General features: G+C 39.1%; 1 protein-coding gene across 15 annotated transcripts in view; it reads right to left on the bottom strand.

Moving 5' to 3' along the window:
- The window catches only part of LOC131521718 (ETS domain-containing transcription factor ERF-like), a 76,154-nt gene that overhangs the window by 6,785 nt on the left and 50,176 nt on the right, over window positions 1-19,193 (bottom strand). For all 15 annotated transcript variants that reach the window (XM_058746690.1, XM_058746687.1, XM_058746697.1 and 12 more), the window contains 3 exons: window positions 3,273-3,349; window positions 1,526-1,760; window positions 38-224 (listed from right to left, as the gene is read on the bottom strand). In XM_058746690.1, the coding sequence (XP_058602673.1) occupies window positions 38-224; window positions 1,526-1,760; window positions 3,273-3,336 (486 nt within the window). In that variant the 5' untranslated portion in view covers window positions 3,337-3,349. The remainder of the gene's footprint in view (window positions 1-37; window positions 225-1,525; window positions 1,761-3,272; window positions 3,350-19,193) is intronic.

Below are 19,193 nucleotides of genomic sequence, written 5' to 3'. Positions count from 1 at the left end.
AAACGCACTGCATATGATGTATTTATTTTCTTCGTACCTCGGGTGTGACAGGGCTGCAATCCGGTGTTGTGGCTCCTCCATTGAAGTGGTTCTGGGCCAGCAGGAACGGAGAGCTGGCCATGTCCAGCAGTGGGTAATTCACCAGAACCACCTTACTGAAGTTGAACTTGTAGGTGAAGCGCTTGCCTTTAGTTTTGTGCAAAATGCGTTTGTTGTAGTAGTACCTGCAAGTTGGAGAACAACAAGCTAAATGTTTCAATTCCGTCATAATTTACTCATGTCCTTCCAAATTTGTGAAGCAAAATGTTGTTTTGAAGAATGTCTCAGATTTTTTTGTCCATACAATGAGATCCAATGTTGTTTTGTACTTCAAGGTTTGGAACGACATGAGGATGAATAAATGAGGACACAGATTTCATTTTTCGGGTGAACTATCCCTTTAAAGGGGGGAAAGGCTGCCTCCTCCTCCACCCGAAACATTTCCCAGGGTCATGGCCTTCATTCGGGAATGCCTGCCTTGTCAGCTTCCCGTTCTGCACTGTGATGACTGCTTAGATTTCCCTTAACATCACACAATGTATCGCTTAGTTGGAAATAAGAGATGGATCTGTCCAGACCCTTTGAGTCTTTTCCCTTGACCATCACCCGTTCGCGTTCATCACGCGCATCAGAGCGCTTTGAGGATGCGCACCTGTGCATGAGAGCGAGGCTCTTTAATCTCAGCACACTTTATGCTTGACTTCACCTTACCCGGTCCGGCAGCCTACACGAGCTCCCGTGATGCAATCTGCCGGTGCAATAATTTGTAAGCTTTTATTTTATGTGGCAATTGTGCCCCTTAATTGAGCAATTAAGCAAGGCTAATCAACGAGGCTAATTATGGCCTGTGCCTATTCATAACAATTAGCGGCCAGCGACAGCATCTATTAAAGGGAGGTTGGGGGGAGGAGGGAGGAAAGCAGAGCGATAAAAGAGACGGGATGAGAAATGGATAAGCATTTTTGCATGAACACACGCAGAAATGCGTCAACCAGGGTCAAAGTTCAAACCTTCAAAGTTTTATGTTGGAGCTTGGAGTCTGAAAGGAGATCAGATATAAGTTTGGTGAGGTACGAATCAATTTTAGACTTAATTTCAAAATCCCCATCGACAAGTTTTCTTTATATGAGGCGCTCGCCGGAGAACATCCAGAATCCATTTAGATGTTCAAAGATTCCACAAATTGGACTGTATTGATGTTCTTCAGAGGGAAGGCAGCACTTAAAATATCCACATACTATGAAGCATGGAGGGGCCAATGCTATTATACAGGATATTATGTGAGGGAAAAATAAATGATGTTTTCCCCCCCATCAGATGCAAGATAAAAACACGCACACAGAGAAGAAACAGCAAACAGGCTGTATACTCAACAAAGCACACCATCTAGAATATACATATTGCATGAGAGAACAATAAAAGGCAGCGATTAAGCATTAACACAGAAAACAATCCTATGAATATGAAACATGCATGATGTGCATACCTAAGCGCTCGGCTGAGCTTGTCGTAGTTCATGTGAGGTTTGCACTTCCGAATGCCCCACAGTCTTGCCACCTCATCTGGGTCTTTGATCACAAATTCACCATAGTCTCCCTGCCAGGCAATCACCCCCTGGTATTCCTCCTTCTGCAGCAGCTCCAGGATGAAGTGCCACAGCTGGATCTGCCTGGAGCCTGGGCTTGATTCTGGCTTATAGGCCCAGTCTGGGAAGGCGATGCCTGAGGAAAAGGAGGCGAGTTAGTGAAAGGATTTGGATAAGGCCTGTTAGTTTTGTTACTTGCTTAGAGCATTTCTGTCTAAATAACTGATGAAGTGATGGGTGGTTTAATAGGGGATTTTGATCCTTAGGGGAGTAGTTAGCCTGTGTTTTATATACAAGTATATGTAAGTGAACTTCACATTTTTTAAAAATAATTTTAAAAAATCTTTAAATTACATATAGAGAGTATATGTTCCAGTTTATGTAACATGTAGCAACAGCCTAATGACAACTGGGAACAAAAACTGATTATCTGTTGTTTGAAAATATGAATTTGTTTGGCAGAGCTAACAAACTGTCAGGCTATGCATCAGTAGTGGGGATTTTTAAGCTATTATTTCTGCAGGTTCCATCATCACTCCAGTAGGTGGCGACAAGTGGTTGTCTTTATTAGTGAGTCATTTGAAACATTCATTGATTTGCTCGAAACACTGATTCGGTAAGCTACGAAACGACTTGGCTGCTTCCGAAAGCTGAAAAATGATGCCTTCGGAGGATGCATTCCAAGGTAGGCATCAAGGCACTTCCGAATCCAGTGTTAGCTTCACTTCCTATCTACTGAGATTAATGAGATGAAGCATTGCTTCCTTTGATCGATTTTTGAAGGCAGCATATGATTGGCTGCATTTGATATCCCAAAATCCTGTGCGTTCCATTTTTAGTGATGGTTGAGCTAAAACATGGCATCTCAAAGCTACAGTTTGTGATCCGTTTATGTGTAAATGTAATTTTTGTCTAACTTATTTAACTTTTAATATTATTTCTAGAAAGAGAGTTTAAAATGAGTCACTTAATAATTAACTCAAACTTCATTCAGGAACTAAACACTATTTCTTTTTGGCAGAATCGTTGGAGGATCAAATATAGGCAAAGAAACTGGCAATAGACATTAGGTAGGTTAGGCGGCATATTGACTTTAATGCGGATGAAAACGAGGCTGTTGAGCATAGACAAAGTGTTTACAATGGCATACATTGTATAAAGTTCCTATTTTGTCATTTTTGCCAACTCACAACTTTCAAAACTGTTTTATGGGGCTTTTGTCTACTGAAAGTTTGTTTTTGGAAAGACATTTCATCAGCTGAACAGTCGGTATGTTCTTGTTGTTAAACAACAGTACAATCCATTGAATGCACTTCTAGCCCTCACAGCCTCACTTTAACTCCTGTCAAAAATGAAATATGATGCTATCCTGACTATAATGTGTCTAAAATGTAAGTTGCTCAATATAAACTTCTATTTTAGTAAATTGTAGTATAATAGCATATCACACTTGCAGCCATGCTGTTGGTTGAAACAACACCAGTCTTGTTAGTGTGATAATTATCTTAAATATGTATCAATATGCAGCCTTGCTTTAAAAATCAATGTAATATCTATGCATTTGTTTCTACTGTCTTGTCATACAAAACCATGATGGTGAAGAAGACGACATTTAAGATGGATGACAAAACCTCTTCCAGTGTCTCACCTGGTGTCCAGAGGGTTGGGACGGGTGGCGTGAGCAGCAGGTCACTAACACAGTTACAGTCCATACCTCCACTACACCTGCATTCACACAAAATTTGAGTATAAACCATTGAAGTTAGAACACAGAACACAAGGCTAAAGGCTAAAGCATAATACTTTGACTCAACAAATATGTGTCATGGCGCTTGTGGACTTATTTCACCCACTATACACCGGTGTGTCAGAACATGCTGCTGTAAAGCATGAGGGCATGTCATTCCAGTGGCCTCTAAAATCAATCAATGCTTTTCATTTGAAGGGTTTCTTTAAATATGGTTGCCGAAGGCCGTCCCTTCAGCCATGCAGAAGATCACTGAGCATTTTTTCTCAAAGAGCAATGTTCAAAAGACCCCATCTCATTCTGAACACATGACAGTGCGAGAGGCCCTCAAGCAATTAGTCCATATAGCTTCTCATAGGTATTTCTTTGCACTTTAAAATGTTACATTTTGTGCAAAATAAGTGCAAAAATGTACATGATGTTGCAAAACAACTTAATTTACGAGTAAGAAATAAAAATTCCAGTTTCCATTTGTTTTACACTAAAACTGAACTTCATTTCCAATGTGAAATATTCACGTTGCAGCAAAAGGAAATAAACACGCCACGGTGGGCATGTGTTCATACAAATAACTTCAAAGCAGGATATCAAAAATCATTGAAGATTGCATCTGATATCAGAACAACTGGGAGCATCAGTAAAGATCCATCTCTCCATGCAGCAATTCAGTATACATGGCTAGAGAAATTCAATCTCTCCTCAGCCATCACAATTTCATAAAGGTTGTTTTACAAAGCTCGGGTGGAAGAAAAAGGAGCCGGTACAAGGGTATCTTTAATGCTGGCCTCTCCCTCTCCCTCTCCCCCTCTCCTCTCTCACTCTATTTAATTATGCTCTGTGAATTTTGGATCTTCCCTCCAGCATTGAAATGGAACGTGAATTATTGAGGTGTGTTTGTATAAATTATTATTGCTAACTCCAGGCACTTCTCTCTCACACACAAGTACACACACACACACACAAAACCTTTGTTGCTTTTACTCTTTGGACTGTCCACTTGCTCACCCCCACCATCATATCAACTACTTCTCATCTCGCTCCTTTTATTTGTAGCATTCATCTGTCCTTATTTTTTTAATGGAGTATCTTTCCTATTCAAGAAAGCTGGTATGTCAATTCAGTCGGTTGTATTCTTACTTACTATTTCGGTAGCTTTGCAAGAGCATAGAAATGCAGACTTTCAAGACTTGCCTTATCAGGACAGTCTTTTACTTTGTGATACTAGACTATCAAGTTAAGAACAGACATTACTTGAACACTTTTTAAAGCAATAATTGAGCACAATGCAACTGGTGCAGTCAGTATCACACCTGTAAATGAATTCATTCAGAAATTTTCATCCGCTTTCTGTGAAATTTGTATTCATTGCAGCCAGCCTATCCCATCAAAGGAAACCCGGCCTTACCTGCCCGTACACCTAACTGCACCCTCGCTCGCTTACTCTCCTCTGTATGTTTTGCTCCCACTCTGTAATTTTCCGTTTGATTTCGGAGGTAATGCATTTTTTACAAATCAAAGAGGAAGCCAGGACGCCCCACCCCCTTTTCTCGATCTCCTTCTTTTGCCCTGCTCTTCCCCTCCAGGCCAGTGAGGAGATAAAGGAGCCCCCATCATTTCCTTGTTAGTTTTGATTTGGGCAGCACAGGGCTTTCAAGTTCTCCCTATCACCCCCAGAAACATTATAACTAGCAGCCAAGGGAATACATCTTCTCACAATCTCCTAGATATGAAGAAACTGATTCAGGGAGTGCACAACCACCACACACACCAAACAAAAAACTCAGAAAAAAAGATGCACATACACATGGACAGGGCAACACAAAGTAACATCGTTCTCCAAGACAACGTGCTCAAATGCACTCTTGAGAAAAGTAAAAGTCTTCTGTGACAGGTACATACGATCACATCAAGGTAACAAACTAACAGCAGCTCACAGTTATATCATCTGTGAATAGACCCATACACACACACACACACACAAAATATAATGTGTTTTTATGGGTCTAAAAAAAAAGTAGGGGAAAATTATATATATAAGCATTCTTTAAATAATTAAAATATAATCAATAATACCAATGTATCTATGTATACATATATGAATGCTGAATGTGAAAATATATATCACTTAATTTATAATTTAACTCACAATATAAAATGATATAAAGCAGATTTCATGCTTTGCACGTATGTAAAATAATTTAAATCATTCAGTAAATCTCTGTTTTTGTAATGGTCTGGGAATTTGAAGAATTTCAGTTTAATGCTGTGGAAAAACGATTTGTGCTAATCTTATAGCACAAAAACACTAAGTGTGAAATAATAAGTGCGCTGTTATAAACATTATTGCATTTAAACACAGGCATTGATTACTCATTTATTATGGAATAGCGATGCCCTATAGATTTAATGCGTTTACCCCTGTGACTAATTACATTTAGTGAAAAGCTCTGTTGATTGCACATTAATGTTTCGACCAAACACGGCCGCTGGAAACAAGGTTGTGTTACGGGTGAGCCACAAAATAAAATGGTAAAAAGGTGAGGTACACAAGTGGACTAAAGAGTGGAGGAAAAGAGAAAGAACTGAGTAACAGATGGCCGACATTGTTTCTAGTTGTGAAAAAGATGGACAGCAAGGTTCTGAAGCAAAAATACTGAGGGAATGTGATGAGTCTCGTCCCTCTCGCTCTCTGCTCCCAGGACATGAAACAAACCCTCCGTATCTGTGTCATCTTTCTGTTTCGGGCTGCCACTGAAAAGGGACTTACTGAGCACCCTCGGCCCTCTCTCTCTTTCTCCCCCCACTGTTCCTTCCTCTTTCCCTCTTTTACTTTCTCTCGATCTCTCGATTTCTCTTGACTCTGCTCTGACAGTCTGCACAGCCTCAGGGTCAAAGAACAGAAGGACTGGCTTGTGTGTTTGTTATGAAGAGGGAAAAAGAGAGAGCAGGGGAAGAGAGGGGTAAGGGGAGAGACGGTCAGGATGGAGAACTTGATATGGGACGCATCTGACACATTGTGAACGCTGCCAGACAAAAATGACAGTTCCTATGTAAACTTGTGGAAGTTAAATATTTTCAGGTGGCTCACAATCATATTTCAGTGAGACCTTCTGTTTACAGAATCTAAATTTCAAAAATGTCATAATAACCCTTAACAATCCATAAATAGGTAAGACATCCTTGTCTTTCAGCTGCACGGAGCGTGCAAATTGAGGGACATTTAATCACATTATTAAAAACTATTAATTTCTCTACAAACGTTTTGGATCCTTCTTATATTGGGTTTCTCTACAGTGTAATAAATTCCAGTTTCATTTTATATTTTGTTTATTGCATTTATTTTAGAGAACCCCACATGAACTTGGAGAATGTTGCAACGCATTTTTGCTTAAACATCTTTGGTTACTCAGTATTTTATTGCATTGTGTGTCTCCAACATTGATATCATATTTCCAAAGACTAAATATATCAGCTTGACATTAAAGTTTAGAATTTCTGCTGAGACTGTGTAAATCAATGTCAAGCACAAAGAGTGCAATCTACCTCAATACTGTGGACTTTTTTACTTTGAGCATAAATTTATTGTGGTAATCAAATGGTAACTGTTAATTGTTTCATTTGAAAAATGGAAACAAATACAGAACAAATATAAAGCATAACCTAACAACTCTAAAAACATAACAGGCAGTGTGAGTGTGTTATCACTCTCAGTTATGGCAAATGTCAGTTGTACACTGTCGTTATTTGTGACATAATTGTTCTTTTACAAAATATTGGTATATTAAATGAATTAGTATCTAATTAAAAGAATCTGCTGGTACCAGTTCTGTCATTTAACATCACTTAACATTATTACAAATCAAATTGGACATAAGATTACACTTTCCTTACACAGAACTTGTTTTTGTCTTGTAAACGTTTTATATTTTTACAAATAGAGACTTGTGTTTCTGCTGTCACCTCAGTAGGGTGGTCATGCGTGGCGGTGATTTCACCCCTGTAGCGCACGTCTAATTGGTTGCGTCTCACCCCGTGTTACTCTCTCTCTCCCATGCAGCGATCATCTTTCACAACAGCAGACACTAGCGAAGTTTAGATATGAAACCCAATAATTGAGATAATAAGGTAAAGAGAGCGTGAAAGCGAAGTTTCGGCGGTGCTCAACATTTGCGGATGAGAAAGCTGAGGAAACTTGGTAAAAAAAAGAAAAAAAAAAGAAAACCGAGATTGAACAGAACTTGCTCAACTTTAGGAGCGATGATAGGAGTGAGCGTGCGATATGGTATCAGTTTCTTATAGAACATCGGACTTAAGATACAAGGAAAAGAAAGGGGGAAAAGACGGAGAAAAAGTATCAATCGATAGGGTTAAATTATTCATCGTCATTAATTATCGATCGCTCTCCGTTGCCGACTCGTCCGCCTCGCGCCAGAGTTGAAAGGAGGGAAAGCGCGCTTTATTAAAACCGGCTCGAGCCTCATTGTTTCATGTCCCGCGGCAAAGAAAAAGCTCGAGCTTGGTCCTGCCCGCGCCAGTGAAAAATATACACACATCGCCCCCCTTAAAGCTCTTTTTCTCTCTACTCGCTCGCTTTCCCTCCCGACGCGCGGGAGAGCTTTGGGGAGCCTCGTACGGTGTTCACGGGGCGGCTGTGTCTCGCGTGGATCGATGTGGGATCAATGGCTCTCGCTGACTAATAGCCAGAGAGCGCCTTTGATCTCGCGGCTGAGAGATCAAAACCTGTGCGAGAGGGAAGAGAGCGGCGAAGAGAAAGAGGAAAATGCGCGGGAGAGCGAGCGGACCTTAAACTTCACACAAACACGCGCGCCGCTCGCACTTCGTTACATCTGCAGTCGTCTTGTGAGGTGACATCACAACGTGTTTTCCACAACTGTTTACTTTCCTTCAATGAGCAGGTAGCAACGCCCTGCCTTACACACATAAACAGGCTAATTTTGCGGTTATTTCAGCAAATAACGCTGTTTTTACTGCAAGTGGAGCCTGCGCAGCGTATACTCCCAAAGTAAATATTTAAAATATTTTAACATTTATTTTAAAAGTCCCTTAAAGTAACCTCTCTCTTATTCTCTCCGGAGGCTTCACAAGTGAGTTCTACTCACTTAATACGCACTAAACATATAAGTGCCATAGTTCTTAACTGAAAAAAAAAATGTTTGTGTATCACTTTGTGCATCACTTTGTGCACCTTTTAAATTCAATTTTACGCGGAAAACCAAGACATGTTTATTCTGCTTCAAATTACTGTTCGAATGGTGCACATGGTAACTTTTTGGCTCTGCAAGATGTTAATTTAAAAGGTGTGGAAAACTAATTAATATAAGTATTTAAAGAAAGACTGCTCAAGGTCTTGAGATCACAGCAATTTAAGTGTGCATTTCAACACCAGATGATCCTCCATTACATCGCTCTAAATAAACACGAAACTAGGCTAATGAATCCTGCTGTTTTATGCTTCCTTCTTATGTCTTTATCACGTACTGTTCTACAGGACAAATACAGCTTTTGCGCCACATTTCTTCCTACTTGCTATCCCCCTCTCTCTTTATCCCTCCTCCCTCTGGTCAGTGAGTTACTCTCTCTATCGCTCTCACTTCCCGAATTAACCACTCAAGAAGTCACCACCGACTCAATCAATAGCTCATACATAAACCCTGCTATAATCGCTCCACATGCCTGTCTGTCTGCCCCCTCATCCCTCGTTACCCCTTCATTCTCTCTCACACACACATTTCTTCTGTCCTCACACCCTCTATTTATGTTGGCTTGACAACCTGTTCTACTAATTAAACTTATTGTCCACTTTCTTATTGCTGCCTTCTAATAACATCTTGATTTTTATCCATAGATTTTATCTGCGCAAAAACTGTAATTAATCTAATTACTGTGTTGCTCTGCATCAGTAAGATGTATGTGATACCTCATTTAGAGTCAGTCTAAATGGCATTTTTGCTTTGTCTTGTGCTTTCTCTGAACAGTGTCATCTGTGACAGACTCACTTCTTGCATTCTGATGTCTCTACACTAGGAGGTGTGTGGCACAGATTTGACTATTTCTATCAACATTTAGTACATGTAGCCTAATCATCTATAGTAGCCTACATAATAAATATTCGGGTTTACAAAAAGAATATCTTACTGCAGCAATGAATGATTGGATAGCAGAGTTGGCAACAAAGAGTTCTCTCAACATTTAATTGACAAAATGCTTGGTTACATAAATTAACAAAAAATATTATTTTGTTGTTATTTGTCCGAATCAACCTGTCTACATTAGATTATATGACGATAGATAAAGTGCAAATACATGGGAACAATTGCACTTACCACTTTTTGCAGTGCAGTTATAGCTATTTTAATTTGGCAGTCGAAATAGCTAAAATCGTGCTGACGAAGAAAAGTCAATCAATATTTCATGCACTGTTTAAGTGTGGATTATAAAGTTATTTCGAGCTCACCGATTAATTTGTTTTTGCCAAAGCAAGTAAATATTCAAGTTAGACTCTCTCTTTAGTCTCTGCTGATCTCTTTCACATATTCAAAAATATTAAAACATAGAAACCAACCAACACACACGCACGCGCACACAAACAGACAACACACAAGACACACAGAGAATTTAAAGATTACACACGAACGGGCCCCTGCTCATATTCCCTGTTCTCCAGCCTCTCTTTCCCTCTGTCTCTGTTTCAAACTCTTTGATTCGATGGAGCGGTTTGATCTGAGCGAGAGCGAGTTTTGTAAACACATTTTTGCGATCATATAGCCATGGGCAAGGGGAGAGTAAAGCGCGTATAAATGAGGGAGAGAGAGGGAGTATGGCGAGGCAGGGAGAGAGCGACGTTTAATGAGAGGCTCAAGTGGAAAGGCACACGGACGGATTCAAACTAGCGCAGAAATACAAGAAATGTAGAAAAATCAGCCTTCCCCACCGGATAGGTTGATGAAATATAATGTAATAGTGGATGGCTGGTTCTGCTTTTAAACAAACAACTCATGTGAAAAGTGCTATATATTATCTAAATCGACATTTCCCCACGGAGAAAGAGAGAGAGAACAATTTTGCAAAAGGGACATAGCAATCACAAGCAAGGACAGACACAAACACATTACGGTGAGAGCAAATAAAGAGAACACTGTGGCGAAAAACGGATTCGGTGCGAGCTAAACTAATAAATGTGCGCGGACCTATTCTTTCTCTGTTTCTTTTCTCCACATCGGCGTCGCGAGCTGCTAATTCGTTTAACTTCGATTGCTAGCGCAATAATAGCGCTAACCCGTCGCCTCCGTCTCCTGTATTGCAGAGACTTCAGATCACATCTCATTGGGAGAGGAAGAAGCTATGACCCCATGTCACTGATGATGGCTATAATATACAAGACGAAATAAAACACTAGGCCTATTTAATATTATAATTACTTTAAAATACTTAAATCAATGCATTAGTGTGAACAACAACATAATTAGTCTATATAAGTATATTCATATAAATATCAATGCAGTATTTCGGCTACAGTATGCAATAATCTCTTTTATGAGTTTTAAAACTTATGATTTAAAAATATGACGACATTAAGTTTTAATTAAATTAACGCTTTACGTAGCCTAAGTTATGGCAGGTTCTTTAATTGTAATGCCATTATTAAATAACAATTTCCACTGTCTCTTTTATCTGTGTGTATTAATTGGAACATGACGCAACTTCTCATTATCAAGTTATTCATTAAGGCACATGCACCATCAAACCCCGTATCGTTTATTTGCATAAAAAATCCCAGCTGCTCATGCCTCAGTCCCTTGCGCAGAAAAGGAAAGCTCTTCTTTCTGTCCTTGTTTAGTGTGTGCTTTTCCAGCTTTTTAAAAAACGAATAGCTCGGAGCCGTAAGTGTGTCTCTGTTCAGCAGTGGTGTGCGTGCGTGCGTGCATATGTGTGTGTGTGTGTGTGTGTGTGCGCGCGCTTTCTTTTTCTTCCTATTCTACCTCTGTCCAGGGAATTGTTCTCAACATTCACAAACACATCGCAAATACCCGCCGGCTTCACAGTATCGATTTCTAATTAGACGGCAGGATAATCGTTGGAGAGAGAGAGATGAAAAAGGGAAGAGGGTGGCAAGAATAAATAAATAAATAAAAAGGTCTCGTGATTAACTGAATTAATAAGAGAAGTAGGAAAAACAAGAGAGCAATGCAAAATAATGGCCATACCTACAATCTTGCAGACATTGCGAACAAAAGGCCTGTAATGTGGCAATGTGAAATTAAATTAAAGAATTTTTTAACAAGAACATCTTCCTGTTTGGCATATTTTCTGCTATAATGCTGAACAGATAGGCTAGAAAGCTGACTGTAGGATCGAGTTCTGGACTGATTTTTAGTTTTAACAAATTCTGCGTGGGGGGAAATGTAAGTTTTCTGGCCGCATTTGCTGCGATTTTTTTGACGTCACTATGAACTTCTCACTCTGAACTCTACTCTGTTCTCCCTCCATCCTCCTCCTCCACCTTTCCCTCATCCGTCTCTACCCTTCTTGACAGTGCGCGTCACCGAGGTTAGTCCAGGGCTCAGGTAGCTCATTTACGTTAATCAAGCTTTCATCATCAGGACTATACACTTGTCTTTGGCGCGCGCACGTTCAAGACGCTCTTTCTCTTCCCTTTACTTATCATAGAACGACTCTCTCTCTTTCACTCTTAATCTCGTTCTTTCCCCCTCTCTCTCTCCTCAAGCATATGCTAATAACTCGGGTGAATACACACCTACTTAACCCTTCTCTCCTTTGTGCTCTCCTCCCTCTTTGGCGCTCTCTGTCATTATGATGGTGATAAAGTGAAGGATTACTCAGAGGGCTAAAACAGTGACTGCCCTGCCCCGAACTCAGCGCACACTATCAATCTCCCAGAGTGCTGCTGGAGTCCTGGATCTTTTGCTGTTTTTATCTATCGTCTTTATCCTACTTGCATTCACGCAACTTATTAGTGTACCATTACGCATAACAGTCTTAGATTTTCTGTTTTGTCTATGAAGTCGCTTTTAATAAAGGATGAAACTTTTTTGCCTTACAAAAAAAAAAACTTGAAGGCAGATGCACGCAATGAACACATTGATTTATTCTCTCTCTCTCTCGCTTGTATCAGAGATCCGTTAGGATTTCTTTTTTTCCGTTTGTTTGAAGTTCTCGGCACGTCTCATTACCGACAAGCAAGAATCTCTCAATAAAGGAAGCACGTTTTACAGGCAGGTTTTACTCCTTCCAGGTGTTGTTTCTGCATATCACGCCCACAATACCATTATTAATAATAATAATAATAATAATGGTATTGTGGTATTATAATAATTATAATTATTACTAATGATAATAATAATAATAATAATAATTGCAATGATATTTTTTCCTTGTACGGGCTCTATTGAGATACAGTGTTTATCACAATTGGGTCGGACTGATATTTCGGAACATTTCCCTCCGAGAATCTTCTTAAATTAATCAGCATATAGCTCATGATGTAACTGCAACGCAATTCTCTAATAACGTGAGACGAGAAGGTCCAAGATACAGCAGACGCGTGACTGTGCGTGTCACCTGTGACGGGATCTGAAATATAGGCTCAGGCTGGGTTCAGGTTTTCCCAGACTAGAAGTAAACAGGAGTTACAGGAGCTGTCAGGTCACTGCACAGAACACTGGGACCTTCACCACTATCTCAGGGAGTTTGTCTCCCTAACAGAACAGTGCGAAAATACTGCTAAAATAAAAGGTTGCATGTCATTTGTCGAGATTTTAGTGAACAAATTATTATGGCTACTGGTAAGTTTCAGAAATGTTTAATTTCATATATACAGAGATTAATAAATGTGCCCAAAATAATCCATTGAACTCGCTTTTGGAAGAAACACACACTAACTTTATTTTTTAGAAAACTCTTGCAGCGTCACGCATTTATGGTATAAGTTATAGCTTTATTAAGAATATCTATATCATAAAAAGACTGAAATTAGCTTAGCAAAGGATATTAAGTCAGGTCTTGTGTTATGTAGCGACTGCGGGTGTTTGTTTTTTTTAAAGGCGATTTTACCAACACAGTTTTATTCTCGGATATTATTTTGTGTATAATGACTTTTCATTGATCAAAATATATTTATATCGTTCATGTTTTAACAGATTTGTTCTTTTCTCTCTTATTATCTGGCGAAGAAACGAAAAAGCTCTGTGCAAGTTCTAGATTTATCTGTGGCTGTTCATTGTATAGAGCGAACGCTAATAAAAACAATAAGGCAAATATTTGTATACCCTAGATATTCGTAAAACAGGCAGGTAAGCAGAGAAGAGAGAAATTACAATAGAAAATTAAAAATAGGTTAATTATAAACTTTGATCCTTGTTCAGTGTGAAAACAGCACGATTTCCAGAAAATGTAGCAAATCAGGGTCTTAAAGAAATATTCATAGAAAAAATTAAATGGTCATTATTTACTCACCCTCATGAAACTGTGTGATGTTCTTTATTCTGTGAAACATAAATGGGGTTAGTTATGGCAGAATGCCTAAGCTGCTTTTTTCCCATAGAAATAAAAGTGAATGTCAAGAAAGATTTTCAGTAAATATCAACTTAAATTGCACTTAACTGTTCTTCACACAGAGCTAAATGCTTCAGAAGGGCTCCTCTTTTCATGCTATTATGGTGTTTTGTTTATTCTTGTGGAAGTAACTTTACTTAAACATAACTTAATGTGTGTTCCACAGAAGAAAGAAAGGTAGAATTCTCGAAGTAGAATTTTTAGAAGAAAGTTATCCAGTCCAGTCTGCTGAACTAAGCCAAACTTCAATCAATATGTTCATAAGTTTTTCTCTCCAACACTAAAATGTAAATGAAATTCCCATATAGTGTATAATGGCTTTGTAATGATCAATATGTATTAAAATGTGCATTAAGTGTTCCTTTGTCCCTGATAAACTGTTTGGACCAAGATCCATTAAAGTTGCAGGTAAAGGACTGTTCACATATTGAGCATTTCGCAGCAACAAATCAACCAGAGATCATTCATTTCCACTGAGAGTTGATTTCTGTGACATGAGCAACAAACACTACTGGCAATGCAAAATGAGTGTGCCCAGAAAATTAGCTCCAATAGTCCATTGGCTCTAATGGTCTCTACAATTTATGATGCTTTTAGGAAATACAGCTGAGGGTAGCGGATGAACATCATCAAAACTGAGATGATAGTGGAGCTGGTTGGCATCAAAAGGTACAAATCCACATGTGAAGACAACGTCTGCAATGTTACCTCATGTCAGGTCTTACCAAGGATCAAAATCTGTGCTTGTGAAATCTCACACTTGGAGTTAACTGGTTTACACTTTTTAAACCAGTTGGTATTAGAGATACAGGCTTGAGCGAGACAAGTCTGTGGGTCCCAGTCCCAAATGAAGCAGTGATTGTTCCCAAACTTTCTGATGACAAAACAAAGGAGGAAAAGGAAATAAACCATCACTAACTGCTACTAACCCCTTAACAAGACTCCAGGATCAAGAAGGTGCTCCCAAAATTACTTTCAACCTCATAGCATTCTTCTTTACCATCTAAATTTTCATCAGTGCTGTGGGCATGAGCCTACGATGTCTACGATGTTTCCCTATAAACACTGAGTCAAGTTCATCATAATAGCATCACTGAGGACTGAAGACCGCAATGCTCTCGAAAATTGGAGCAGAACTGTAGACTAAGAAAGTTACTGCAGCATTTATTATCCTCACTGTAGTTAAATTTAAATCAGAGGATCAATGAACACTGCGGAAAAAATATCAACTTTACTTTTTTGGTTACAGAAAAAAAAAGGCTGGAAATAAACCAAAGTTGTAGGTGTTGTTTAACCAAAGATAAAAAGAACATAAAAGAAAAATAACGGTGACTCACCAACATACATGGAGAGAATAACTTAAAATGAGCCCAAAACACAAACTAAACTAAACTTCTTATAAATATTCTGCATTGTTTTGGTTGAGATGGAACAAATTGAAATGGATAGTGATTTTAAATTGTATGCATTTGAACATGGTGAATGGGAATATTGATATTTTACACTAGAATACAGCAAATTATTATGGCAGTAACCACAAAGCAGGAATTTATTTAACTTTCAGACACAGAAAGAGCCTCGTTCTGCTATTTTATAACAACCTTAAGGAATTAGACTGGGTTTACACAAGCTTTGAGCTCTTACTTATTTAATGATACATTTAAATGTTACATGAAAGGAACAGTTCACCCATAAACAAAATTTTAACTGCTTGGTACAGTAAATGGGACCCAAAACAATACTGGGCCCCATTTTTAAAAATATATTTCTGTTCCACAAAAGAAAGCATATCATGCAGGTTTGGAATAACATGAGGGTTAATAAATTATGACGGTATTTCATTTTTACATAATTTAAAGTTACAATTTTATCATAAAGCAAAAGACATTGCATAAACTATATGGAGCCACCCACAACCTCTCTCAAACTCGTACTACCCTTTGTCTTCAGTCAAACTCGGGACCTTATTTCCACTCTTGTACCCCCCCCTCTCCTCCCCCTCAACCAAACAGCCCACCTCTGCGCGTGTCAAATCGAATCTCCACCTCAGCGCCTACTACACCCGCTGTGTCCATGTATAATACGTCATACACACAGGGAGTGTGCGATGACGGATTACTGAATTAGACGAATAATGACACCTGACACTTCTGTTACCGCTCCCTGAGCTGCCACAGCCAGCACCGCAGCGCCGGTAAATAAAGACCAGAGATGAGGAAATACAGAGAGAGATGAACAGGGAGGGGGAGCGGCAGGGAGATGAATGGAGAGAGCGAATGGAGGTGCGTAGGCCTATATACAAAGAGAGATGGAAGGGAAACCAAAGACAAAGAGAAAAAGAAACTCCACAAGTCAGCTAGATGGATGTACGAGGGCATTTTTGTTTGCAATCTGCTTTGTTTCGCAATAGTTCACAATGGCGTAGCGCTGTTTTCAAAACCAATGAACGCACGAAAGGAGATGCTGTGTATTGGCTAGACTTTAGGTCCACACATCTCGAGTTGCATGAGCTATAGTGAGTGCACTGAGACCTTGGCCTGAAGTTGTTTAGATATGTACAAAAATGTAGAGAGAGAATATGCAAAGAAAATATTTATTTTCAGTGGAACATAAAAAAAGATATTTTGAAAAATGTTACTATTGTTTTTGTCAATAATGAAAGTCCAAAACAATACTAGGACCCATTGACTTTTATTGTACGGGGGGGGGGACACACATTTTTCAAAATATGTTCTTTTGTGTTTCACAGAAGAATGTAAGTCATACAGACTTTTCTTTTTTTTTTTTTGGCTGAATGGTCCCTTTTATGCTGTAAGAAAACACCTACAAAAAAAATAAAAATAAAAAATCACACCATCATACAAATACTTTTAACACTCCAAATATCTGTCACTGTCATACAACATTGTGTATGCAAAACACAACACAAGTTTTCTATGGCATCTACAGGTTTAGGGCAACATGACACCCACATAACCTCTATGAGAATGTGTGTGAGAGAGAGCCAGAAACCGAGTAGGGAGCCAGAAAGAAATATTGACAAAGCCTAGATATACACATAAGTCACTGAGTGTGGCCTGCCCGGCTCTTGTATTTTATAGCTACGCTCTGTGCTGGCGGAACAAGATGACAGCTGAGTTCCTTCAACGGAAAATATGGTGCCTCTCTTGTTTTCTCCGTCTCCCTCCATCGTTCCCGTACTCTGTCTATCCCTCTTTATATTACTCTGTCACCTCACAATTTTGTTCTCTCCCCCTCCTCTCAGTTTTTTGCTTTCTTTTTATGGTTGCCCTCTGTTCACTTGCCATGCATTTTTCTTTCTGCTGCTTATCTTTGTCGACCTTTTTGATGCTCAATATTCTTTCTTTTTACCTCAGTGTCTCTATCTTTTGCTTTTGGCCATTTTCTATATTTGCTCTACAGGTTCCTTAGTGTTGCTTTTGTCTCATTCATCTCTTCCTATCACTGGACATTTATTTGGTGTGAAATAATGTTATTGAAAGAAGTCTCATATTTTCACCAGGGCTGTGTTTATTTAATTAAAAACATACCGTAAAAACTGTAATACTGTTAAATATTCTTCCGTTTCATCAGTGTCACATGAACCTTCAGAAATCATTCTAAAATTATTATTCTAAAATTGAATGATCAGGAAACATTTTTTATTATTATCATTGTTGAAAACAGTTGTGCTGCCTAATATTTTGTGGAAACCATGATACATATTTTCAGGGTTCTTAGATAAATAGAAAGTTAAAAACAACAGCATCTCTTTGAAATACTCTCACCTTTGATGCACCCTTGCCGATCATAAAACAAAAAAAAATTCTTACTAACCTCAAACTTTAAACATCACATTAAAAAAAGAAACTTGAAACATCTATTGAACATAAAATTTTCCTTTTTCTGTTAAAAACTTTCAAGTTTGCTGTTTTCTTTGATGCTCAATCTTATCTTTTTGTACTTCAATGTGTATGTCTTCTCTCTGACATTTTGTTTATTTGTTCTACTAGTGTTCATCTGTGTTACTTTTCTCTCATTTATCTCATTTTCAGTGGACATTCCGTTTCATCTGCCATCTTGAAACTTGTAGGCTTCAGAATAGGAAGTACACATTTGTAAATGATTTCTTCATATGTACTCCTTCCTGCCTAGCATTTGATATGAAAATGACAAAATATGAAAGTATAACAATAGAATCAATTTCAAATGCATATTAAATGCATTTAAAAGTCGAGAATCATCTTGTACCTTTGGGCTTTATCTTATTCACCCTCATTTCTTTTGCTTGTTCCTCACCACTTCCCTCTCACACTCTCTACATTCCAGCCACCCCTCCCGCCTTCTTCCGCAGCCCGAGCACAGAGCCCCAAGTGTCGGAATCAATTAAGAGTGAGCGCCGTCGCGCCCGTTCCTTCACGGAGGTAAATATTAAACTGCAAGGAACGGCGGACAGAGAGAGAGAGAGAGAGAAAGAGAGAAAGAGACGGAGGAGGGGAGGGGAGAGCGAGCCCTCCGTCCCTAATCCACCGCATCGATCAGCCGGGGATGAGGGTAATATATTATTTTGACAAGATACGATCCTCCGACGCGCACCGCTATCCCCGGCGATCGATTTCTTTTTCTCTCTCCCTTTTTTCTTTTTCTTTTTTCCCTTCAGCAGTAGGGACACTGCGTGAGCGCCTCTGTTTTGTTGTTAGTCGCTGTGTGTGCAAGTGTGACTGAGCGAAACAGTGTGAAGTCAACAATAGTTGAGGAAACGCCTGGAGAAAACTTCTCATCTGAGCGGCACAACCTCAGCGTCACGACAAAACGATAGCAGACGTGAAGTCTTAATAATGTCTTTACGGCGTCGTCTAAGGAACATAAATTTCATAGTGATCACCCAGTTTCCTGGTCGTCAAACGACAAACCAGCTCATAAAGAGGAAGAGGAAAGGCATTCACTTGTGCTAAAAACAGAAGAGTATTAAATGACAAGACTTCAAAAATATAGAAGCTCTTCCACCTGAGATTTTCATATTTTGGAGCAGAGTTGCCTGCAGTGACGCTGACCAATTGTAAAGTTAAGTGTCTGGCCCCTCCGGTCCCCTGTGTTCTTTTACCTTCCCTCCATATCGCTTTGTAAACTGTGTCTAAATGCTAAATTCCCAGATCAATTTTTTTTCATTCAACCTCTCCCCCCCATTCCTTTGTACCCTCTGCCCCCTGCCTCCGCCTCCGAAGTGGA

Source organism: Onychostoma macrolepis, chromosome 16 (genome assembly GCF_012432095.1).
Source record: "Onychostoma macrolepis isolate SWU-2019 chromosome 16, ASM1243209v1, whole genome shotgun sequence".
Lineage (NCBI taxonomy): Eukaryota > Metazoa > Chordata > Actinopteri > Cypriniformes > Cyprinidae > Onychostoma > Onychostoma macrolepis.
The sequence above is the reverse complement of the archived record's forward strand: the minus strand, read 5'-3'. Positions and strand labels throughout refer to the sequence as shown.